The sequence below is a fragment of the Mus caroli genome, unplaced genomic scaffold (genome assembly GCF_978045245.1).
Source record: "Mus caroli unplaced genomic scaffold, Mus_caroli_1 scaffold_16, whole genome shotgun sequence".
NCBI lineage: Eukaryota > Metazoa > Chordata > Mammalia > Rodentia > Muridae > Mus > Mus caroli.
In genome coordinates this window covers 4,332,989-4,358,942 of record NW_028227271.1, presented here as the reverse complement: position 1 = coordinate 4,358,942, position 25,954 = coordinate 4,332,989, and the positions used below count along the sequence as shown (strand labels likewise).

The following is a 25,954-nucleotide window of genomic DNA, read 5'->3' as shown; positions in this document are numbered from 1 at the left end:
AAGCCATCTCTCCAGCTCCTCCAGGGCACTTTTTAAAAAAAGGTAGGTAGACAGGCCTCACTATGTAACCATGCTGGCCTGGGATTTGGATATACAGACCAGGCTGGCCTTGAACTGGAGATCCACATGCCAGTCTCCATATGCTGGAGAGTAAAGGTTATATGTCACCACACCTAGCTCAATCTATTTCCAACGAGGAACAGACTAGAATCATCTTGCCTTAGTGGCAAGTAGGACCAGGGAGTAAGTGTGGGCAGGTTTCAGCTGCGTCCTTTCCTTCTGAGGCTGCTGCTCACTGAGGAGGCCTGGGTGAGAAGCTCCAGGGTGTAAGCTCCTCCCTACTGCCACCGCCCCTTGGCTTTTTAACCTGGAGCCTTAGAGTCTGACATTATCATCCCAACAGTAAACTCATTTCCCAAAAGAAAACAGCCTTATCCCACCCTTCTCCTCCTCTGCTCCCCGCTGAGACATACATGCTTTCACAGAATTTCGTGAGCGTTGGAGGCTTGTCCTGATTCCTCCGATGGCGAAACCAGCATTGGATTTTTCGAACACTCCAGTCCAGTTGCTTTGAAAGGCCCTTCAGCCTTTTCTCATCAGGGTACTGCACATGTATGACCAGAGTTAGAACATGCCTTCTCCACAGTTCCCCACCGAAATCCCTCTTACTAGCCTGTGGCCAAGGATGACGACCACAGTGGCTCAAGCCCGACTACACAGCTTCTCCATGTTCTACCTCCAAATTATTTTAATAAAGCCATTTAATTCTTTTTTTTTTTTTAAGATTTATTTATTTATTTATTTATTTATTTATTTATTTATTTATTTATTATATGTAAGTACACTGTAGCTATCTTCAGACACTCCAGAAGAGGGTATCAGATCTCATTACGGATGGTTGTGAGCCACCATGTGGTTGCTGGGATTTGAACTCCTGACCTTCGGAAGAGCAGTCGGGTGCTCTTACCCACTGAGCCATCTCACCAGCCCAAGCCATTTAATTCTAATTAACTTAATTAAAACATCACACAGTTGATTTAAGGAAGTCAAACTCTATGTCTTGGGGACTCCCGCACAGTTAGGATGGAATAGCAGTTCTAAAGCCACTCAGCTTTACATAGCACATCGCACTCTCACTATAGATTACATTCTCATTTACCTCATTTACCACACACACACATGCACGCACGAGCATGCACAACCAGACAGACTGCAGAGATGCCTCATTGGTTAAGACACTTGTTGCTCTTGCAGAGGGACCAAGTTCAGCTGCCAAGACCACACATGGCACTTCACAGCCATCTATACTCAGGTTCCAGGAGATCTGAATGTCCTCTTCTTCTGTCCCCCAACAGCACCAGGCACGCATAAGGGGGTACATTATACACAAACAGGCATATATATATATATATATATGTATATATGTATGTATATATATATATATATATATATATATATATATATATACACACACACACAAAAACAGCAAAAAAAAAAACCAAAATACAAAGGCCACTAGAACCACACTCACATTGATTAAAAGCTGAAGCAAGAAAAGGTGAAAAAAAAGACATCATGTGTGTTTAGGGCAGAGAAGTGGAGGCAGATGCCAAGAAGGAGTAAAATTTAAAGGTGTTACAGTTTAGAGTTTCTGGCAGAAAGGTAGGTACTCCAAGAGGCTAACCTTCTCTACAGAGCGAGGAGGCCACCTAGGTGTGAAGAGTCCCCCCTTCCTATCCTCACTGCCTTAGCTAGGGTTGTATTGCTACGAGGAGACACCATGACCACGGTAACTCTTATAAAGGACAACATTCAATTGGGGCTGGCTTACAGCTGCAGAAGTTCAGTCCATTATCATCATGGTGGGAAGCATGGTATCATGCAGGCAGCCATGGTGCTGGAGGAGCCGAGAGTTCTCCATCTTGATCCAAAGACAGCCAGAAGGGGACCACTGTGTCTCAGCCTGGGCTGAGCCTGAGCATATATTTTGCCTCAAAGCCCACCTACACAGTGACATGCTTCCTCTAACAAAATCACATGCCATACCTCCTCTAATTCGGCTATACTTTCTCCAATAAGGCCACACCTCCTGTTAGTATCACTCCCCATGGGCCAAGCATTCAAACACATAAATCTATGGGAGCCATAACTACTCAAACCACCACATCCCACTCCTTGGCCACATTGGCTTATAGCTGTAACATCATGCAAAATGCATTTAGTCCAACTCCAAAGTCCCCATAGTCTATCACAGTCTTAGCAATGCTTAAAAGTCCAAAGTTCAAGGTCTCTTTTGAGATTCATACAATCTCTTAACTGTAATCCCCTATTAAAAACAGATCATATACATTCAACATATCATGGCACAGGACAGACATTACTGTTCCAAAAGGTAGGGAAGAAAGCACAGTGAGGAAACACTGGACCAAAGCAAGACTGAAAATCAGCCTGGTAAACTCGAAAGCCTGCATCTTCATGTTTGATGCCCAACTCCTTTTAGCTTTGTTGACTGCACCACAATTCTTTCTCCTGGGCTGGTTACAGTTATTAGCAGCTTTCCTCCGCAGGTCTCCCATGGCTCTGGCATCTCTAACATCTTGGAGTCTCCAAGGCAACTTCAACTTTACAGCTTTTTGTTCCACTGTCTGGGATCCACACATGATCTGGGCTACTCTAAAGGGATTGAGTCACCTCTCCACCTCTGCCCTCTGTTGCACTCTAGGCTCTGGCTGGCCGTGTACCACTGATGCTGCTTGTTCTTGGTACTGGCATCTCCAATAGGCTGGGGTGTCTTCCACTGTAATTAGGCTGCACTCTCACCAGTCGCATCTCATAGGCTCTCTTCGTGGTGCCAAGCTTCAACTTCAGCTTCTACTGAAGGTTCCATCTTCACCTTTCCTGGCTTCTCACAGAGCCAAGCCTCAGCTGTTCTCCATGACCCCTCCATGCCTTCAAAACCAGTCCACTTGGGTGACTCTTACAGACTACCAATTCTGGCTGCCAGCAACAGGGCCTACCTCTGGAACAGAGCATTCTTTGTGCTCTCAGAAAGCACTTCCCAGAAGATTTCACTTCTGTGATGCTGATCTCCTCCTCTTCTTCTTCTTCTTCTTTTTTGTTTTGTTTTTTGAGACAGGGTTTCTCTGTGAATCCCTGGCTGTCCTGGAACTCACTCTGTAGACCAGGCTGGCCTCAAACTCAGAAATCCGCCTGCTGATCTCTTCTTAATCACTGCTAATTTCTTAGCTCCAGCTAACCAGTATCAATTGTCCCATTAGTCCCTTCTACTCTTGATTTCAAAGCCAGAGCCAAATGGCTGAAGCTGCTGAGTTCTGCTGCTTGCAGGAGCTGGAACATGGCCCCCTTGTTCTATTACATTATCATGAGCTTTCTGTTTTCCAACTCCTTCCCTGCCTAAGCTTGGCTCTCCTGGAGCTTGCTCTGTAGGTTGACTTTGAACAATGAGATCTGCACGCTTGTCTCCTGAGTGCTGGGATTAAAGGTGTATATCATCAGGCCTGGACCTAAGCTTTTCTTTACTTGGATCTTGCTCTGTCCCAGGCTGGCCTTGAGCTCAGCAATCTGCTTGCCTCTGTCTCCTGGGAGTAAAGGTATGTACCACCATGCTCAGACCTAACCTTTCCCTAATTCCTTACACACCATCTTTATAAATTCTGGATTGTAGTTCATTCCAGATATAGTTAAGCTGACAACTGAGAATAGGCATCACAGCCAATCCCTTGCCACTCTGATACACAATCATATCTCCTTATGTTCAAATGAAAACAATAACCAGGTCATAATAATGCCTAACACGATAGAACTGTCCCCTGTCCAACTGCAAATGCATAAATAAGCTTAGCTGGGTGGATTCTTGCCATGAGGTCACCACTCCCTTAATTCCATTTAATATTCTTAAACACAGGATTTAGCAACATTCTACTTCCTGCTGCCCCGTTAATCCTTGAACCATACCTTTTTTTTTTCTTTCCTAAGCTTGCTACACTTGATCAAAACACTCTTCATAAGAGAGCCCCACAGGACAGAGTCTATCTATGCTAGGCAGTTTTGAAATTTCTTTTGTCAATGCAATTAATCTAAATCTCTTCTCCTTAGCCTAGGAAGACTCTTCAGATGAGAACAGAAAGTAGCCACATTTACAAACATCACAAGAATGATCTCTAGGCAACATGCTGGAATTCTTCTTTCTCCTCTGAAACTTCTTGAGCCAACACCCCACCCCCCCACCTACCCCCCGTTCAGATCTCCCTCAGCACCACTGTCTTCCATGCTTTTACTAGGATGGCCCAGTAAACCCCACTTAAAGCATCCCACTGTTTTCCAAAGTGCCAAAATCCACATACCTCCAAACAAAAGCTTGAGCATTGATCAGGCATATCAGAGGAACACCCCAGTCCCTGGTACCAACTTCTGTCTTAGGGTTTTATTGCTGTGAACAGACACCCACCCTGACCAAAGCAACTCTTTTTTTTTTTTTAAAGATTTATTTATTATATGTAAGTACACTGTAGCTGTCTTCAGACACTCCAGAAGAGGGCACCAGATCTCGTTACGGATGGTTGTGAGCCACCATGTGGTTGCTGGGATTTGAACTCTGGACCTTTGGAAGAGCAGTCGGGTGCTCTTACCCACTGAGCCATCTCACCAGCCCCCAAGGCAACTCTTATAAAGGACAACATTTAATTGGGGCTGGCTTACAGCTGCAGAAGTTCAGTCCATTATCATCACTGTGGGAAGCATGGTATCATGCAGGCAGCCATGGTGCTGGGCGCAGCCAGATATATATTGCCTCAAAACCTACCTACACAGTGACATGCTTCTTTTAAAAGGCCATGTGCCACACCTATTAGTGCTACTCTCCATTAGTCCATTAGCCAAGCATTCAAACACATGAGTCTATGGGGGCCATACCCATTCAAACCTCCACACTTACCTTTCTTACATACGCTGTCTCCCCACCTATGGAGCACCCTTCTTGTGGCCTTCGCCCGCTCACTTACCTTAGTAACAGATACGAACACCTTCTCAAGGGTGTCATTGGGTTCCACCTTATTGAGAGCACTGTCTTCAATGCCAACACGGAGTGCACAGGGCTTGGCAATAAATCTGTAACAGAGAAAATCCAAGGACAATTCTAAATATAGTTTGCTAAATATGAGGACGGGGTCCTGATTGGAATATTAATGGAGGGAAAATGGAAACCCAAGACTAGGAACCAGAAACCCGTTATTTGGTTTCATATTCGGCCTCTGCCTCACTTGAAAAGACCTGTGTGAAAAGATTAGATTTGGCTGGGCCGTGGTGGTGCACCTGGGAGGCAGAGTTAGGAGAATTGCTGTGAGTTTGAGGCCAGCCTGGTCTACAGTGATTTCCTGGATAGCTATGGCTACAAAAGACACCTGTCTCAAAAAACAAAACAAAACAAAAACAAACAAATGGATGGACTGGGCCTAGTGTGATGAGGCATGCCTTTAATTTCAGCACAGGCAGAGGGTGGCTGGATCTCTCTAAGTTCCAGGCCAGCCATGGTTACATAATAAGACAGTGTTTCCCAGACACAAATAACAATGATAATAAAGACAATGCATGTGAAATACTGTCACAGGTGAAGTGTTAATAATATCATTTTCCTCATATCAGAAGACCAAGCTGGGTATGGTGGCACATACATATGGTGTATGGGAGGCTTGGGAGCTGGGGCTGAGAACTGAGCATTTGAGGCCAGCCCTAGCACAAAGAGAAACTCCCATCTCAATTAGTTCCTGGGAAGTAAGGGTGGGCTATCTATCTATCTATCTATCTATACACACACACATATACATATATATTTTTTTTTAATTAAAGATTTGTGTGTGTGTGTTGCCTGCATGGTAGTGTATCATGTGCACACAGTGTCTAAAAAGGCTAGAAGATGGATTAACCCCATGGACCAGTATTAACAGCTAGTCCTGAGTTTCATGTAGGCCCTGGGAGTCAAACCTGGGTCTTCTGGAAGGGCAGTTAGTTCTCTTACCATGGAGCCAGCTCTTCAGTCCCCAGGTCATTTTGTTTTATTGCTAGGGATTGAATCATCCTCAAATGTTTTTCATGTAACATGTAGAGTCAGATGTTCTTTTATTTTTTAGACTTATGTAATTTTATGTGTCTGCGTGTTTTGCCTGCATGCATGCACGTGTACCATGTGTGTTGAAGAGACAGAACGGAGACTGCACTGTTTCTCCTCTTCTTTATGGTCTACATAGGATGCATGTGTGTAAGTGTGCACGTGTGCCAGGGCGCACTTGGAGGCTAGAGACACCATTATTTGAGACAGAGTCCCTTTGATTTTTGCTGCTCTGTGTGCACACAGCTGGCCTGCGAGCTACTCCATCTCACAGCAGGAACAAGTGGGGCTGCAGAAGAGCTTGCCCTAGTCAGCTTTATGTGGACTCCGGGGAGTCACCAGAAGCCTTTAAGACAGGACCTTTACCTACTGAGCTCGCTCCCTGGCTCAGAGCTAAGTCCCCAGTTCAGCATTTATTATCTCTGAGGACTAAGAATACGTAACTTCATTATTTTCTTCTAGAAAGAAGCAGCTATATCTTGTCTGAAGATGTTAGCGGACACTTACTTGAGAGTATTAGCTGCACCTGTACCCTGCATGTCTACATAGGAGCTAAGGACTCATTTCGAAGCTGCTGCTGCTGTGTTACTGTCTGCTAATGTTCTAACCTCCAGCTTATATTCAAAGTCCTTATAAATGCAACCACTAGACAACATTTTTATTTAATAAGGTTCTGTGAACCAGTAAGCAGCACTCCTCTATGGCCTCTGCATCACTTCCTACCTACGGGTTCCTGAGTTCCTGCCCTGACTTCCCTCAGTGCTAGGCTGAGAAGTGTAAGTGTAAGCTGAAATAAATCCATTCCTGTCCAAGTTGCTCTTGGTTCTAGTGTTTTATCACAGCGACAGAAACTCTAACAGTGATATTCATTGATTGCCAGGTAACGAGCCGGTCTAGAGAAACCTGTTCTTGCTCTACTGGATCTCAGTTTGGATCTGGTGTTGAAAAGCATTCAAAAGGGCAATCAAAGCAGTCATTTGGTTGTTTTTGAAGCCACATCATATCAGAGAGCAAAGGGTTCCCTATCTTTATCCTCTTAACCACATACTGTATGAAGATCCAAAAGAAGAAACTAGCCTTTGTGGCTCCTAATACGAGCCTCTTACCCAAGTCCCTTCCTCAACCCAGAGACACTTGAAGGTGAGTAAAGTTCAGACCTGGAGTTAGACAGATATTGTCAGTAGAGACCCTAAGGAAGTCAAATGCCCACAGAACCAGGGGACATCAATCAATGGCTATTTTATTATTTACTTATTTCAACTGATTTGTTATTTTTAATTATGTGCCCATGGAAGCCAGATGTATTAGATTCCCCTGGAACTGGAGTTGTCCAGTACAGATGCTAAGAACACAGCTGGCTCCTCTGGGAAAGCAGCAGTAAGTGTCCAGCCATCTCTCTATCTGAACAATGGTTTTATGGTTGTTGTTTCTGAGGCAGGGTCTCCGGTCTCCCTATGTGTCCTTGGCTGCCCTGAAATTATATACACCAGACTGGCCTCAAAACCACAGAGATCCATTTGCTTTTGTCTCTGAGTCCTTTACTCCCCCAAACCAGCTCAAAATGTTTAAAACATTTATTTTGTGTGTGTGTCTGTCTGTCTGTGTGCACGCGAGTGTGTGTTGGGAAGATATACTCCTGTGCTATGGCACATGTGTGAGGGAGAGTCAGATGATAACTTGTGGGAATAAGGGTTCATCAATCATCATGTAGGTCCTAAGGTTTGAATAGACGATGATAATCTAGGCAGCAAGTGCCCTTTCCCTCCAAGTCACTTCACAGGATTATCTTAAAGATGAGATGACAAGATGGATAGCTAGTCTGGTACCTGATAGTGAGCATTAACAGTAACCTTTAATGAACCCAGGATAGATAGAGTTCTATTGGTAAAATAGTGTGCCTACTAAGTGTAATACCTTAGGCTTGATCCTCAGAACTGCTTGTAATTCCAGCACATGGGAGGGGAATGCAGAAGGACCCGGGTTTCAAGGCTCACACAGTATGGCTGAGAGCTATATAGTAAGACGAGCTATACAGTAAGCTATACAGTAAGACTGAGAGCAGTCTGGGCTCGAGTGAGATCTGCTCTTAGTGGTAGCACATGCCTGTGATCGCATGCTGGCCCTGGGCTCCAGGCACAGCTGCTATCATTTTCACTAGAAACCCACGGTCTCAGTCTGGGTTTTCACTGACACACTCAGCAGGGCCAAGTAACAAGTCTGTGCTTTATTCACAGGGAAAGCTGCGATTCTTCTCATTGTTGTTATCTGGAATGGACTCACTGTCCTAGAGCTAACACAGGTCATTTCTCCTCCTCATTAGTTCAGAGTTCAGTGAAAAGCCATGAGGCCAGCCTAGTCTACAGAACACGTGCCAAAGCCAGCTAGGGCTTCATAGACCCTGTTTTTTGAGAAAGTGAGAAAAGGGGGTGGGGAGAGAGGGAGACAAACTTGTGGCTGGGGAGATAATGCATTCAGTAAAGTGTCTGCCTTGCACGTGTAAAGATCCTCTGATCTATATTAATGAAAAACAAAACCAACATCAGGCGTGGTTGGTGCACACCTGGAATCCCAGCACTGGGGAGGCAAAGGCAGTCAGCTCTCCAGGGCTTTCTAGCCAGCCAGCCTAGCCTACTGGTCAGTTTGCAAATCAGTGAGGTCCTGTATCAAAACCAAGAGCACTTGCTGTTTGCTCTTCCGAGGATCCAAGTTCGTTTCCTAGCACCGTACTGCGTGGCTTGCAGACACCTGGGACTCCAGCTCCAGGGGATCTGACGCACCCTTTCGGTCTCCATGGACACCCACACACACAGTACACTTTCATATACTTTTTGTTTGTTTTGTTTTTCCAGACTTGGTTTCTCTATTTCGCCCTGGCTTTCCCAAACTCACTCTGTAGACCAGGCTGGCCCCTAAATTCACAGAAATCCACCTGCCTCTACCTCCTGAATGCTGGGATTAAAGGTGCGCGCCACCACAGCCTGGTCGAAACAAGAACTTTTTAAAAAGTGATTTTATTTTATTAGTGTGTGGAAGTTTTCTCCTTTGACCTATGAGTCCCAGAGATCAAACTGGGACAGATAGTCAGACTTGGCGGCAAGTGCCTTCATCCAATGAGTCATCTTACTAATGCAGAATTTGTAACCTTCACAAGGTCTGTAAAGCCAAAACTGTCTTCATAATACTTCCATGACTTTGTAACAATCTTTTCTCCCATAGTATACAATGAAACTACACAGCTACATGGCATATCCTACTGTGATCAATGAATGCAGAGCTGATACGAGAACAGAACTGCCAGACAGCAAGCAGGCATACAAAGGCATCAAATTACTTTTCTTTCTTTATAGTTTGTTAAAATTATTTTTACAATATGTTAAATTACCATGTAGCAAGCTCATTATTATTTTAAATATTAAATGTATATTTAAATTTTTTAATTTCTATAGCAGTATACAATAGACCTTATTCACATGAATAAAATCTCATTTGAGATCCTTAATGATATTTTACTGTTGCTGAGACACGGTCTTGAGATACACACACACACACACACACACACACTCAGGCTGGCTGGTTTGGATCGATTTCCTCCCAAGTATTGAAATAGCGTGTTAGAGCAGTCAGTGGGTAGTCTATGAAAGCTGCTTCATCTGTGTGGCTATCAGGATGCTCTCAGGGGACAGTCAGTTCACCGTGTTTAAGACAGTTTCTTTTAGTCACTATTGTATAAGCCAGGCTAGATGGCCTACCAGCTTCCTGGGATTTTCTGGTCCTTTACCATGTGACACGCAGGGACGCTGGGTCTGGCTCTTATTTAGATTCTGAGGATCTAAACTCAGGTTCTTAGTCGTGCAGCAAGAACTTTACCTGCTGAGCCACCTCCTTAACCTGAAAAGCACTTGGGGGTTTGGCTAGGGGGGAATTGTGACGTGGTTGAGTCAGGATCTCGCTGTGTAGCCCTTGCTGGCAGCATAGAATCCACAGCAATGCTCTATCTGGTCTCTTGAGTACTAGGATTATAACTGTGAGCCACTGTGGGACCATAATAGCCCAGCGTTATAGAAGAAGTGTGGAGGAAGCTTCAACCCTGGATACCTTAAATGTGAGGACACAGGAATTGGCTACCTCCCTGCTCCCAACTTGGCACCTTAAAACTGGCTCCCCCACTATCAACCCTAGGTAAGAATTTATTCCCTGGCAGTTCTCAGGCTTCACTCCTCGTGTGATCTTTTATAAGGTCATCCAGTGTTGTTCTCCCCCTACCCCCCACTCTCCAGCCCCTGAGTATATATAAATAAAGCATCTTCCAACACCGCTGCCCTGGCTAACGGTATACGGCCACACGAACCTTGCCCCAGACACCCTGGCCACCTCCCCAGGGCATAAATGCCCTTCTCTCCCCATCCAATAAACGAGTCAGTTCTCCAAAGCTATTCCATGTGTTTATTGCCTACATACTCAGAACCGACTGAGACCCTGCACTGCACCCACTCAAGACCAGCTAAGCTTTCCTCCTTTCAGTCCAACTTGGTGTGCAATGAGGGAGAAGTGGACATGGGGCAGCAAGCCACCATGCCTGGCCTGAAAGCTATTCTCTGACTACTTCAAGATGTAAGTCTCGTGGATCAGCCTGAAGGTAAACATGTACCTGCACTGTGGGGTAACTTCATTCTGCCTTTTCTCTATTAACACCTGAGCAGGTGAGTCAGTACAACACCTACTGTGCTCTCAACACTAACACTTGTGTGATCGGTTCCACCCTCAGTGCTGGATGTGAGCTATTTAGGAACATTTAAAGTCCAGTCTGGGCTTCTTAATTGATGTTTTGTGGCAAGCAATACAAATAGGCTAGTTACACTGAGACACCTACCTTGGCTCTCAAGGATGCTCTATGGGGCTGGGCTTAGGATCACTAGGTTAGCTATGCTATCTCAACCAAAGTTAGCTATGCTATCTCAACGATAAGATAAGCATTTGTGAGTGATAAATCAGCTGATGTGTACTAATTGGCAGTTATACTTGGAAAAGGGGCTTGGGCACAGTATATGCGGCAGGGAGAAGGATGTCTATGAACATGAGTGAAAGAACGTGAGAGTTAAATCTGCAAGGGTAGATATGGTGATATATATAAATCAATAAAATAATGGGGTGTAGTGGTAACACACCTTTAATCCCAGCACTCAAGAAGCAGGTAGATCTGTGAGTTCAAGGCCACACTGGTCTACAAAGTAAGGCCAGCCAGAACTGCACAATGAAACCCTATCTCAAAACAAGAAGGGGAATGTACGCTGAGGAGCCATGGACAGTTAATGATGGCTAAAGGAGGGGGGCCGCTTTCTCTAGTGGTGTAGCTAACATAAGTTGTTCATGCTGACAGAGCAGTCCTAATTCAGTGGGTCACAAGATAACAAAGAGCAGAACAAAACCCAAGGGGGAGCAGTGGCTGAGGAGGGTGAGAGCAGATGAGAGGGATGAGAGCGGAATGGATTAAACCAGCTCACAAGCCCACAACCCTCCTTCCCTCTCAAATTGATGCCCCCACCCCTACTTAGCTTCTTTCCATATTTGCTTGTTTTTTGGCATTTCAAGACATGGTTCCGCCCACCTCTGCCTCCTGAGTGCCGGGATTAAAGGTGTGTGCCACCACTGCCTGGCCAAAAATAAGATAAATCTTAAAAAAAAAAAAAAAAAAAAAGTGTGCCTCCTGGCCAGCCAGGTGCTTGGGTGTAAACCTCCGTCTCTGGAGGAGCGCTCTTCCGCTAAGTCATCCCTGCAGCCCCACGCACCCCACCTGATCCTCTGTCTCAGTGCACGGGCTTCAAGGTGACGTACAGAGGATGGAGATAGACAACAGAAAGTCTGATCATCCTTCACATTCGAGAAGCAGCTTTCACTAGACTCTGCCTGTATTTCAGAACAAAATTGTGCTTTCAATTCCAGGGTTAAGAACCCTGCAGCACAGGCCTCAGGCAGTTCACTAACAGTCTATGCACCAGAAAGCCTTGAATTTTGGATCCTCCTGCCTCCACCTCCCTAGTGCAGTGATTACAGGAATGTTGGGCTTACCCACATTGACTACACCTTAACTGCTGCCTTGATGGCTGTCTCACTAAAGACTAAAGCCATGATTTTAGTGGTGGTGGGGTGGTGGTGGTTTTTTGTGTGTTTTTGTTTTTGATCAAACCTAAGCCTTTTTTGGATACTAGGCAAATACTCTAAAGCCAGATTATTTACATTTTTGTCCTTGGAATATATATCATAATTAACCTCTCTAATAAAGAGTTGCTAAAGAATGAATAATTTTTGGACAAGGCATGACAGCACAGGGTTGTAATCTTATCTCCTCGGAAACTGCCTCAGCTAGGGTTTTATTGCTGTGAAGAGACACTGTGACCATGGCAACTCTTATAAAGGAAATGTTTCATTGGGGCTGGCTTACAGTTCAGAGATTTGGTCTATTACTGCAGGAAGCACGGTAGCGTGTATACAGGCATATTGCTGGGGAAGGGGCTCAGAGTTCTCCATCTGCATCAGCAGGCAGCAGGAAGGAAGACTGAGCCACTAGCCTAGCTTGAGCTTCTGAGCCCTCAAAGCCTATCTATCCCCAACACCTACTCAACAAGGTCACAACTCCTAATAGTGCCACTCCCTACAGGCCTCTGCAGGCATTTTTATTCAAACCACTACAGAGACTTGGGGAGGATGGTCACAAGTTCAAGACTCACCTGAACTACAGAATGAGATCAAAGCCAACATGGGCAATTTAATAACCCCTGTCTCAAAATAAAAAGTAAAAAAAAAGGGGGGGAGCATAACTCAATGGTAGAAAGCATATCTAGAATATAGGAGGCCCTAGGTGCAACACCCAACACTGACAAACAAGGCAAACCAAGAGTCATGGCTTACTCCTCTAGTCCATGAAGTGAAATGGAAGCTAGCATGGACTATAACAGCAAGTTCTGGGCCAGCCTGATCTATGCAATGAGACCCTGTCTCAGGTGAATGGATGAATAAACGCCTTCATTAAAAAAAAGGAATCCCTGTTAGATGGTAAAGTTCCACCTGTAAAGACAAAGCAATTCCGGGGTCGACTTTGTGTATTATCAAGTGTAGGAGGTCACTGACTACTGAGGATCAGAAATGAACTTAACCAAAATTGTATTCTATGTGTGTGTGTGCTGTGCCTGCATGTGCAGCCTAGTACTTGAGGAAGTGACAAGTGTCCTTGGAAATGCAGTTAGGGATGGACGGCTCTGAGTCACCACGTGAATGTCGGGACTGAACCTCCCTAAGAACAAGTGCTCTGAGCTGCTGAGTGGCTCCCCAGCCCCAAGTTAACCAACTTTAACCTGTGATCAGAGATTACCCTAAGAAGACCTAAACCACCACAGCCATTGGATTTAGTGGGAGACACTCTGTGCCTGTGATGGAGACTTCTAAGACAGATGCCACCGACAAGCTAAAATCTACAAGAAATGTCCTTTTTAATTCCCCCACCCCTACCTCTGGTGTTTGTTTATTTCTGGACACAGACTCTATAGCCTAGGCTAGCCCTCAAATCTGTGATCTTGCTTTAGCCTTATGAGTGTTGGAATTATAGGCTTGTGTACACAAGCCCTCTTTACACAGCCCTGGCTGTCCTAGAACTCACTGTTGTCAGGCTGGCCTCATCTCTGCCTTTGAGTGCAGGGACTGAAGGTGTATGTCACTGCACCCACACTGTGAGAATCTAGGTAGTGAGGAGCACTCGCTGTTCTCAGAGAAGACCCATTTTCAGCCCCCAGGACCCTAATAGTAGCTCACACCTTCTGTTAACTTGGGAGATAGAGGCAGGTGGATCTCTTGAGTTCAAGGCCAACCTGAGAAACCCTGTCTCAAAAAACCAAACTAGGGCTAGTGAAATGGCTCAGCAGATAAGAGCACTGACTGCTCTTCTGAAGGTCCTGAGTTCAAATCATAGCAACCACATGGTGGCTCACAACCATCTGTAATAAGATCTGACGCCCTCTTCTGGTGTGTTTAAAGACAGCTACAGTGTACTTACATAGAATAATAAATAACTCAAAAAAAAAAAAAAAAACCACCAACAACAAAAAAAAACAAACTAAACCAAACCAAACCAATAATATTGTCCACTAAGCTAGATGTAGTGGTGCCTGCCTTAAATCTCCCCATTCAGGAAAGAGGGGCAAGATGATATCTGTGAGTTCAAGGCCAACCTAATCTACAGGCAGGGCTACATAGAGAGACTGTTTCACAATGGACGAAGCTGCTCTGTACCTCCACATGTACTTTAGCATGCGTGCACCTGCACAGGAGCTTACAGGGCACGCTGCAAACACGATGAACAAATGCACTGACAGTAAGCGTAAGGACCACAGAAGCAATGCCTTATTTGTTGCTGCTTATCTTTAATTATGCACACAGACACCTAAGTACAGTTGCTCACGGAGGCCAGGGCATTAGGTCCCCCGGTGCTGGAGTTACAAGTGACTGTGAGCCACCTAGTATGAGTGCTAGGACCCCAACTTGGGTCCACTGAGCCATTTCTCCAGTCCCTAGAAGCCACATTTTTTTTTTTGTTGTTTTGTTTTTTTGGGACAGGGTTCCTCTATATAGCCCTGGCTGTCCTGCTGTCCTGGAACTCACTCTGTAGACCAGGCTGGCCTCGAACTCAGAAATCCACCTGCCTCTGCCTCCCAAGTGCTGGGATTAAAGGCGTGCGCCACCACTGCCCAGTAGAAGCCACATTTTTAAGAACTCAAAATAGAGCTGTGTGTAGTCTATACAGAAGCTCGAGAGTGCACTTCCAGCATTGAGGAGAGCGAGGCAGTAAAATTATGAGTTTGAGGCTAAGGTAAGTCCTGTCTCAAACTACCTACAGCTGCAACTACTACCACCACAAACAGATAGACCCAAGCAAAGTCGTTTTTTACATTATTCATTTATTTTTCTACCAGCAGGGTTTTGCTGCATAACCCTGGCTGTCTTGGAACTCAATTCGCAATGATCTGCTTCCACTGCCTCCCAAGTGCTAGGATAAAGGGGTGCGCCACCACTGCCAAGCTGATTTTTACTTTATTGATTTTACTTGACAATCTAAAATGCTAAACCTGGTTTTTTAGTGCATACCTGTAATCCTAGAACCCTAGGAGTGAGAGCAGGAGGATTAGGAGCCCAAGGCCATCTTTAGCTACATAAGGGGATCTGAGGTCAGCATAGGCTATAGGAGATCCTGTCTCAAACAAAACAAGACAAAGTTGTATAAGGTACTGGCATGTCACTGGATGGTGGTGGCACACGCCTTTAATCCCAGCACTCAGGAGGCAGAGGCAGGTGGATTTCTGAGTTCAAGGTCAGCCTGGTCTACAGAGTGAGTTCCAGGACAGCCAGAGCTACACAGAGAAATCCTGTCTCGAACCCCCCCCACACACACACAAACAAGGCACTGGCATGTCAGTATGTAAATGATGCAGAAAGTGTAGACTAGGCCTGTAGCTCAGCCGTGCTACAGTCAAGTGCTCACCAGGGGAGCCCTTGGCTTTATAAACCAGGCAAGCTGAGGCCAGCCCAGGATACAAGAGACCCTGCCTCAAAGTAAAAACTGAGATTTTTTTAAAGCTAGGGTGTACTGTTTATTTACTTTACATCTCAACTCTGAGTCTTCACATTTGAAATCCTAAGAGACAGGGGCTAGAGAGATGGCTCAGCGGGTAAGAGCACTGACTGCTCTTCCGAAGGTCCTGAGTTCAAATCTCAGCAATCACATGATGGCTCACAACCATCTGTAATGAGATCTGACTCCCTCTTCTGGAGTGTCAGAAGACAGCTACAGTGTACTTACATAGAATAAATAAATAAATCTTAAAAAACAACCAAAAACAAAACCCTCAAAAAACAAAAACAACTCCCCCCCAAAATCTAATAAAGATAAATCTAATGGAAAAGTTGCATGGACAATTATCACAGTGGGCACATCTGTCATTCCAGCCCTGGGGTGAGAGGAAATCCTAAGAGACATGGAATAGGTAGTGACTCCTATACTAGACAATATAATTCTAATGATTCTACCTAGGAACTGAGTTCATCTCAGTTAGTTTCGCTAATGATAAAATTGGAATAGATTCAAGTACAAATGGTCAAAAGTGTGTAGTATATTCTTTAGAAGTAAGATTTTATTAGCCTGAAATATCTCTGGAGAAGAATTCAAAATAGGCAGATCTCCCCTTCCCACTCTATAAGGAAGGTACATTTCTGTTCTTTCATTAGCCTCTTCTTCACCCATTTACAAGACTCTACCATTACTTTGAATCAGGAGGTGGTGCCAGCAAAAAATACGTAACAAGTTTCTTTTCAGTGACAGATACACAGTCTCTAGGAACACATCAGGAACCTGATCCCAGTCATGACAACTGTGGTGGTTTGAGTATGCCTGGCCCAGGAAGTGGCACTATTAGATTAGGGGAAGTGTGTCACTGCAAGGTGGGCTTTGAGTACAGTCTGCTCCTGACTTCCTCTGGATGATGATGTAGAACTCTCATTTCCTCCAGTACCATGCCTGCTTGGACGCTGCCATGCTTACCGAATTGATCAAAGTGGGCTGAGCCTCTGAACCCGTAAGCCAGCCCTAATGAAATGTTGTCGTTATAGGAGTTGCCTGGGTCATGGCTTCTCTTCACAGCGATGGAAACCCTAACTGAGACAGAAGCTGGTACCAGGGACTATGGTATTGCTGTGGTAGACCTGACCATGCGCGTGTCTGGAAGACTGTGGATGTGGGGATTTTGGAAAGTAGTGGAATGCTTTAAGTGGGGCTTACTGGGCCATCCTGGTAGGAATATGGAAGACTGTTGCTAAGAGTGATTGGAACTGTGAAAGCCTGGCTCTAGAGGTTCCTAAGGAGAATTTTAATATGTGGCAGAGTCTGTTCTTGTGACATTTTGGTGAAGAATGTGGCTGCTTTTTGCATTGTTGGAAGAGTCTGCCTAGGCTAAGGTGAAGAGATTTAGATTTATTGCTTTGACAAAGGCAGTCTCAAAACAGTCTAGTATAAATTCTGTTGTGTGGTTACTAAAGTTTCCTATGAAGAGCATTTTAATGAAAAGTAGCAAGCATAGAAAGGAAAAATACAACTGTATGGTTCAAAGGGTAAATGGGCACCAGGCAGTGGAGTGAAGTTGAACCCTGTGTTCATGGAGACTAAATGGAATCAAGGGAGAAATGACCTTGGAACAAGATCCCACCCAGCTAAACTTATGATTTTGCAGTTGAAGAAGGGAGAGTTCTATCTAAGTATTATTATGACCTGGTTATTGTTTCATTTGGAATTTTAATCTGAAATGAAGTACAATCCAGAAATGGGGAGTCTTGAGGAATCAAGGCCATGAAAGCTTAGGCCCAGGCATGGTGGTATATACCTTCAATTCCAGGAGACAAAAGCAAGCAGATCTCTGAGTTCAAGGCCAGCCTAGGACAGAACAAGTCCCAAGTAGAGAAAAGCTTAGGTCTAGGCGTGGAGATACATGTTTTTAATCCCAGCATGTAGCAGAGCCCTGCAGATTGCTGAGTTCAAGGCCAATCTACAGAGCAAGTTGCAAAACAGCCAAGTTTAGGCAGTGAAAAACAGAAAGCTAGTGATAATGTAATAGGACAAAGAGGCATGTTTCAGCTCCTGCAAGTGCAGAGAGAGACCAGCATCACTGAGGCAAAATCTGGGAAGTGTGTTCTGAAAGCACAAAGAAACTGTGTTCCAGAGATAGCCAAGGGTATACCTTGTGCTAGTAGATGGACCTGGTAAAGTGTAAAAGTCACACAGTATTGTTTGAAGGTGTGAAGATGATGAGCAGCTGAGGCTTTGCATTGTCAGAGGTCGGGTAAGACCACTGAGGAAGGTGCAGCCTCAGCTGCAGTTGATGTCCCAGGACTGAAGGGGTCATGTAAAGAAACTGAGGTGTGGCACCATAGAGGGAACCTCTGAGAAGCTATTGGTGAAGCCTAGTTGCAGTAGAAGACCCAAGCGTATTAGAGATGCCAGTACCATGGGATGACCACCAAGAACAGCAGTCACAGTAGAGAGGGGTCAGCCAGAACCTAGAGTGCTACCAAAGGCAGAGCTGGAGAAATTACCCAAGCTCTTTTGAGAGGCCTAGGAGATAGTGAGTGGATCCTAGACATTGGAACAAGAAGCTGTAAGGTTGAAGTTGCTTTGGAGGCCCCAAGATGTTCAGAGATGTCATGTCAGAGCTGTGGAAGACCTGCTGAGGAAATCTGCTAACAGGGAGTGGAACCAGCCCAAGAGAAAGCTTGTTGCAGTCAACAGAGATGAAGAACTTAGAGATCGGAAGAGCGCTTTGATATCAGACATGGAGATGCTGAGCTTGGAGTTGGCTTAGCTGGCTTTTGGTCTTGCTTTGGTCCATTATTTCCTCACCATGACATTTTGGAATGGTAATTTATATCCTGTGATGCTGGAGGTATGAGATCTGCTTTTTGATTTTGATTTCTTAAGGGATTACAGTTTAGAGATTGCATGACTCTCAGAAGAGACTTTAAAAAAAAGATTTATGTATTTACTTTATTTATATGAGTACACTGTAGCTGTCTTCAGACACACCAGAAGAGGGCAACAGGTGTTATTACAGATGGTCGTGAGCCACCATGTGGTTGCTGGGAATTGAACTCAGGACCTCTGGAAGAGCAGTCAGTACTCTTAACCGCTGAGCCATCTCTCCAACCCAGAAGAGACTTTTAACATTGTTGAGACTGTTATAGACCATGAGACTTTTGAAGTTGGACTAAAGTTATTTTGCATTAGGCTATGCCTAGGTGTGGCCTCCATAGATCACACATTTGAACAAGCTTATTGGGACCAGGATGGAATGTGGTGGTTAGAATATGCTTGGCCCAGGGAGTAACACTATTAGGAGGTGGGCTTTGAGACCTGTTCCTAGCTGCCTGAGGACAATCTGCTCCTGGCTTCCTATGGATGACATATGGAACTCTCACTTCCTCCTGCACCATGCCTGCCTAGACACTGCCATGCATTGATGATTATGGAATGAACCTCTGAACCTGTAAGCCAGCCTCCAATTAAATGTTGTCCTTATAAGAGTCGCCTGGGTCATGGCTTCTCTTCATAGCAATGAAAACCCTAAAACAACAATATAGAGTTGTCTGCAGAATATCAACATCTACTGTGCAGAAAAGGCTGTGGAGAGAAGTTTTTGCAGAGTAAGTAAGCAGGGACTGAGAGAGCTTCTGACTCTCTGGAACAGACTGAGAAGTCAATTCTGGATAAGATGGGGCCATGTGACCATTTTTCCCAACCTTGCTCTGCTGATGTGCAAATGTCATTTAATTCTGTGATTTGCAATTCAATAATGCCCAACAGAACAAACCCAGGGAGGCAGTGGAATAGGCTGTGTTCCTTATAACGTAGTCAGCATTTATAGCTGTTCTTCTCAGTGGTTCTGTCCTCGGGGTTGGGGTTGGGGTGGGGGGGTGGATTTGTTAATACTGGGCTAACATGATAGCCCAGTATTAACAAAACTAACATGGAGAAAGGCAGCCAGGCTACTTATTTAAACAAAACAAAATGAAAACTGCACTCAGAGCTGGGCATGGTGGTGCATGCCTTTGATCCTAGCACTCAAGAGGCAGATCTCTTAGGCCAGCCTGGTCTACAGAGCAAGATCCAGGAAAGCCTGGGCTACACAGAGTGGGGTGGGGCACACAAGCTGCTCTTAGTAGACATGGGGAAAACTGGGGTGGGTAGATGGGGTGCTATGTAGTAGAGAGACCAAGACTTCATAAGAGGAAGAAGGAAGACAGGAAAAAGCTGGGCACAGTGATGCACATCATTAATTCCAGCACTGGGGAAGTAGAGACAGGGTGAGTTCAAGGCCAGCCTGCTCTACAGAGTGAGTTCTAGGACAGCCAGGGCTACACAGAGAAAGAAACTCTGGTGAGGCAGAGAGAAAGACAAGCTAAAAACATATGCCAAGAAATTGTGGTGTTGCACATCTTTAACCCCAGCACTCTGATAGCAGAGGAGATGTCTGAGTTTGAGGCCAGCCTGTTCATTCTACATATCAAGTTCTAAGCAAGCCAAGGCTACATAGCAAGACCCCCACCTCAGAGAAATACTAACACATAACAGGTCAGCAGTGAGCCTTCTCAGTTCCCAGTGACAGGACATGCTATCTGGAAGGTAGCATTGGACACGCTAGGTAAAGCTGCTTGAAGTGACAAGACAAGACTGACATGACAAATAAGCAAAGTGAAAGTGCTCACCTATGTCCTGCAAGATTCACAACGTAGCTGTGTTCTGGCGGCTGAAGCTTCTATTGCAATAACATACCCCCAAGTAAATTAGCCTACACAGAGTTGGTAAATCAGTATTTAACAAGTACTCAAGGAAGTAGATACCAAGTTTCAAACAATTTTATATTAAAATTGAGCTTAAAAATTCAGAGTAGGCCGGGCGGTGGTGGCGCACGCCTTTAATCCCAGCACTCGGGAGGCAGAGGCAGGCGGATTTCTGAGTTCGAGGCCAGCCTGGTCCACAGAGTGAGTTCCAGGACAGCCAGGGCTGCACAGAAAAACCCTGTCTTGAAAAAGCCAAAAAAAAAAAAAAAAAAAAAAATCCCGAGTAGTTAGTGGCTCATGCCTGTAATCCCAACAATCAGGAGGAGGGAGGGGGCTTGAGTGAGAGAGAGATCCTATCTGTCTCAGAAACAAACCAAACCAAAATAAGATACAACACATCTAGCTTAGAGCATTCTTCCAGGTTTCAGTTAGCAATATAATATTCAAGAAGAGCAAACCTGGAGGAGTTACCCCCTTTGTGGTAGAGTTATCCTAAGTGTGCATAAGAAGGAAGAAAGATAGCGGCTATGAAACAGTACTAAGCGTGCACACATAACACAGTGAGACGTAGCAGAGAACCCTCTCATCTGATTCAGTGCCAGTGTCTACTCATCCTGAAATAGCTCTACTCCTAACCATCCATCTGAGTATCTGGGTAGATGAACAGACCCTTTCCAACCATTCAGTAAATACCTGCTGATCACACGCTCACTGTGCACTACAGACTCCCTCCACTGCTGACGGGCAGTACCTACTTGTGGAGTTTGGGTTTTGCCTGTGCTGAAGTGTAAGCCCAGGAAAAGCACTCAATATCCAACCTATATTCTTAGGCCCACGCTGTAGTTCTTGAGCAAAACAGATAATGGTATTGGATGTGGTGGCTCATGCCTGTAACCCTAGCACTTGGACAGTGGGGGCACAAAACCCCTCAGGAGTCAGAGGCCAGGCTGAGTGGCACAGAGAGCTGAGGTCAGGCTGGACTGTGGAGATATATTTTATTTATGGTCAGATAGTTTTTCAAGTAATCTCTATTAGAAGAGGCTGCAATTCTCTAGGGAATATGGGAAGGAAAAAAGAAAAACAACACTGTGGATCATGAGAAGGAAAAGGAAGTACACTCTATTTTGGAGGAGACCCTGAGAGAACATAAACAAGCTGGGCCTACCTATGATCCTAGCTCTTGGGAGGCTAACGCAAGGGGAATTTGAGTTGTGAGCTAGCCCCGACTACATGGCAAGACCTTGTCTGAAGAGGAAGCTTTTTATCAAGTAGGACAGGTTTAAGACTCCTTAAAACATAAAGCATAGCTAGCTCTTAACCCCAGGACTCAGGACTCACTTTTGTGAGCTGCAGGGTAGCCTGGACTATATGGCAAGTTCCAGAACAGCCAGAGACACCCTATCTTAAATTTTACTATATTGTTACTGTTTATCTTAAAGCATTCAGAATTATTACTATATGTCTATATGTGTATGTATGTGTGTGTTTGTGTGTGTGAAACAAACAAAAAAAGTCTATTCGAAATAATTGGGATTTTTTTTTTTTTTGCATTTTCTCATTTCCCAAATCCTATTTAGTAAAAATATATATTTATTTGTATATACTTACATATCTTAAGTATATATACCTTAAATATGTATGTCTTAATATACATATAATAATTCAGTCTTCCTCCCATATAAACATATTAAATCAAGTACAGGAATAACATGAATTCCTCCCCTTGCAAAAGGTTAGTCTTAGTACATAGTCCTGGTTGGCCTAGCATTCATTTTATAGCTAAAACTGGGTCCCAAGTTCATGATCTTCCTACCTCAGCTTCTTGAGTACTGGGGTAGAAGTTAAATATTATAGCTAGGTATAGGAGTGCACATTTAATTGTAATCCCTGGGCCTGGAGGTGGTTGTGCACGCCTTTAATCACAGCACTTGGGAGGCAGAGGCAAAGGGATCTTTGAGTTCAAGACTAGCCTGGTCTATAGAGTGAGTTCCAGGACAGCCAGGCTACATAGAGAAATCCTGTCTCAAAAAAACCAAACCAAACCAAATAAAATAAACGTAAGAACTGGGGAAGCTGAGGAACGAGAATTCCTGTGTGTTCAGGACCAGCTGGGCTATATATAAGCTATCAGACCAGCTAGTTTCATAGTTAAGCTCAAGCAGACAAACAAAAAAACCCTGGAAGGTGGCTTAAGGATAAGTCTTATCATAGACTATGAAAGAACAGCACTGTGGGGAAATGAGCTTAGTGCTAGGTCTGGCACCAAACTCTTGAGGTACTTGTAATGAAACTCAGTGTTCCACCACAGAGCAGAACCCCCAGCTCTTGTTAGATTCAGTTTATTGACTGTAAAAGGGGGACTGGCATCTACCACTTACCAGTTTATGACTGCTATATCATTTGTTTCTCAAAATTAAATAGGCAGAATTTGGGAGATAAGAAAATGTGGGAAAAACCAATTTCCCAATTATTTTGGATAGACTTTCTTTGTGTGTGTGTGTTTTGTTGCTTTGAATTTTTTTTTTTTTTTTTTTGGTTTCTCGAGACAGGGTTTCTCTGTGAAGCCCTGGCTGTCCTGGAACTCATTTTGTAGACCAGGCTGGCCTCGAACTCAGAAATCCGCCTGTCTCTGCCTCCCAAGTGCTGGGACTAAAGGCTTGCGCCACCACGCCCGGAGCTATTTTGAATTTTTGATCTCATTATAGTTGTCCTATAACTAACTATGATTCAAAGCTGGCCTTGAACTCAGAGATCTGTCTAGCTGTGTGCCACTATGCCCAGAAAAACTCCCTATTTTACTATTTTATATATATGGATGCTCTCACTTCATAGAAGTGTGTGCATCACATCCAGGGCTGTGGAGGCAGAGGAGGGTCTCCAATCCCCTGGAACTGGAGTGGCAAATGGTTGTGAGCTGCCATTCGAGTGTTCAGAATGAAACTCAGCAGGTACACTGGAAGGCACAGTTTTCTGGCACAGTTCTTAATGGCTGAGCCATCTCTCCAACCCCTTAGATAGGCTTTTACTGTACTTTTAAGTATAGCTTCTGTTTCCTTTATGGAAGATAGCACACAGAAGAACAGCAGTCAATTCCAAGCACACTTTCTGAGATAGCTGGTCTTCAAGGGAAACAAAATAGCGAGATTGTTTCTAGGGTTAACTTTTCCTAAGATCACATACTAAACAAACAAGCTGCTTGTCCTTACTGGACAAGAAATATCACATTAGAAAGAATGCCTGTTCATCCCCTTGACACTGGAGTACCATAGAAACATGCAGATAGAATTCCCACAGGGGAAGGATCCTTTCCAGTGACTCCTCCTCCAGGGAATAGTCTCCAGCCATCTGGGGGAACCCTTTAGAATTGGAATATATACTATATATGTGTGTGTGTGTGTGTGTGTGAGTGTGTGTGTGTATGCCGATAGCAGAGGTAAGTCACTTGTTATATATCTGTATGAGAAACAAAGACTATTCTTATGACAGTGGAAAAGTGTATTGGATTGTCTGTTTTCTTGATAGTTCGTGCATTTCATTTTCAGCCGTATGGAAGAGAATAGCAGGATCCAGTTTTCTCCTAAGCCTGCACCTCCACCTCAGGGATACTTAAGATAATGATGGTTATCTTGAAAAACTGTAAGTTCTTGGGGGTCCAGTAAAGACTTTGAGTTTCACTTAATCTATTTATTATATATTTACTTTTTGCATCTGAGTGTCTGGCATAGCACTTTTAGAAGAGACAAATAGTATTAATAAATACAGATTAGTAACTAGCTGGATATAAGGGAAAAAAAAAAAACCTTGTAGACAAATCAAAGAAGTAATCCAAAACAGATACTTCTAAGTAATGGATTATTTTGTCTAACCATATCTCCACACTAGAAAAGGTATTCTTGCATCAGTGTCGTGTTTGTTCTAGATAAGGTTTTTACAGAAGGCGTCTCTGCCTACGAGGAAAGTACTTCCTTGGAGTTTGAGTAAGCTTTATCAAAAACACTGCTATGATTCATCCTCATTACATATCGCATCAAATCCTTGTTGAACTGTGTCTTTTTGGCAGCAGATAAGACTAGCCCTTGGAAGAATGGGGGGATCTTCTGCCCAGAGCACGTAGCAGGGCAAAGTTGGTTGTGAATACTACAACCTTAGAAGCTGGTTCACAAAGCTGTTTCCAATAAAGTCTCAGGCTCCATCGCCTTCAAAATGACCACTTCTCCCATCTCAGGCTTCCAAGGCCCGTTCAGCAGTTCCTCTTGACACCTTCCCCAAAAGTTGGAAGCCTCCGGCTTCACCACACCCTATCCTAGCCAGACGTCGGCTGTCATACTAACACGTCCACGCGCTAACAAATCAGGGCTTGGGGCCTAACTGATCCGGTTGTTTCAAACCCCAGAAGTAACTTTAGCAAACATTACATCTCATGCATTCACCTACGTCGCTCGGAAGGTCTGGCGCCTGCACTGAACCCACAAGCTTCCACGACCCCAACTAATTCTGGTTCTCCCAGGCCCTTCCCGTTCCTCTCGCCGGGCACTGCGGGAGCACGACTCACTCTTGGGATCCTGGGGATTGGGAGGCAGCCTTCGAGAGTTCCATGCGAATCTGGGATCTGCACTTAGGAGGCCCAGCACTCCCCTCGATTCTCTCTCACTCGCCCACACCCCAGACTCGCGCGGTCTGCGCGCACGCAGGCTCCAGGGGCGCGTCGCCCGGCTCCGAGCATCCCCGCCGCGGCCCGGGCTCCCCGGCTCCCCCGCCCCGCCGCCTCGGCTTCCGGCCCTCGGTCTCCGGCCCAGGCGTCCCGCCCCTACCCCCCGCCATCCCCGGCCCCGCGCAGCACCGCTCACCGCTCGAACAGCATCCTCACGAAGAAGATGCACACAGCCAGCGGGAACACCGACAGCACGTGCTGGGCGCGCGGGTAGCCGTAGCCGTCGCCCGGGCCCTCCAGGTCCGCCCAGCTCACGTTCTGAGGCAGCCAGAAGCTCTCGCTCCACAGCCAACCCCACAGGAGGCCCAGGGTTTCCGCTGCTGCAGTCGCCATCTTACGCGCGCCCGGCGGCCACTGCCGCCACAGCCTCGGAGGCAGTCAAGGCAAAAGGAACCCGCTGGGAGGCGGCCCCGGGGCGGGGCCCGGCCTACGGCCACCCTCTTCCGTCCCCGGGTCCTCCCAGCCGCCCAGCCCGCCTCTCCCGCAAGGATGGCCTCCTCCCCGCCCATCCCGCCTTCCCGCCCACTTCTTCGTCGCAGCAGCCCAGGCCCCTCATGTGGGTCCCGGCCTCGCCCCGCGTGCCCGTTTCTTCTTGACCACGCCCACCTGTCCTGGTCACGCCCCTCACCTGCAGCCCGAGCCACGCCCAGTTTCTTGGAGCAGGTTCGACGTCACCACGGTCACACCCCTACCTCAGGCTAGTTTCTCCCTTTTGGAAACACTCTTCCTAATCCAGCAGATTCAAGTTCAAT

The 25,954-nt window shown here is 45.4% G+C and overlaps 1 protein-coding gene across 1 annotated transcript in view; it reads right to left on the bottom strand.

Annotated features, from left to right (window-relative positions):
- The window catches only part of Cers5 (ceramide synthase 5), a 37,549-nt gene extending 11,876 nt beyond the window's left edge, over window positions 1-25,673 (bottom strand). Inside the window, 3 exon segments of the mRNA XM_085832014.1 lie at window positions 474-604; window positions 5,022-5,127; window positions 25,339-25,673. Of these exon segments, the coding sequence (XP_085688140.1) occupies window positions 474-604; window positions 5,022-5,127; window positions 25,339-25,535 (434 nt within the window). The 5' untranslated portion in view covers window positions 25,536-25,673.
- Window positions 25,674-25,954: the final 281 nt, after the last annotated feature.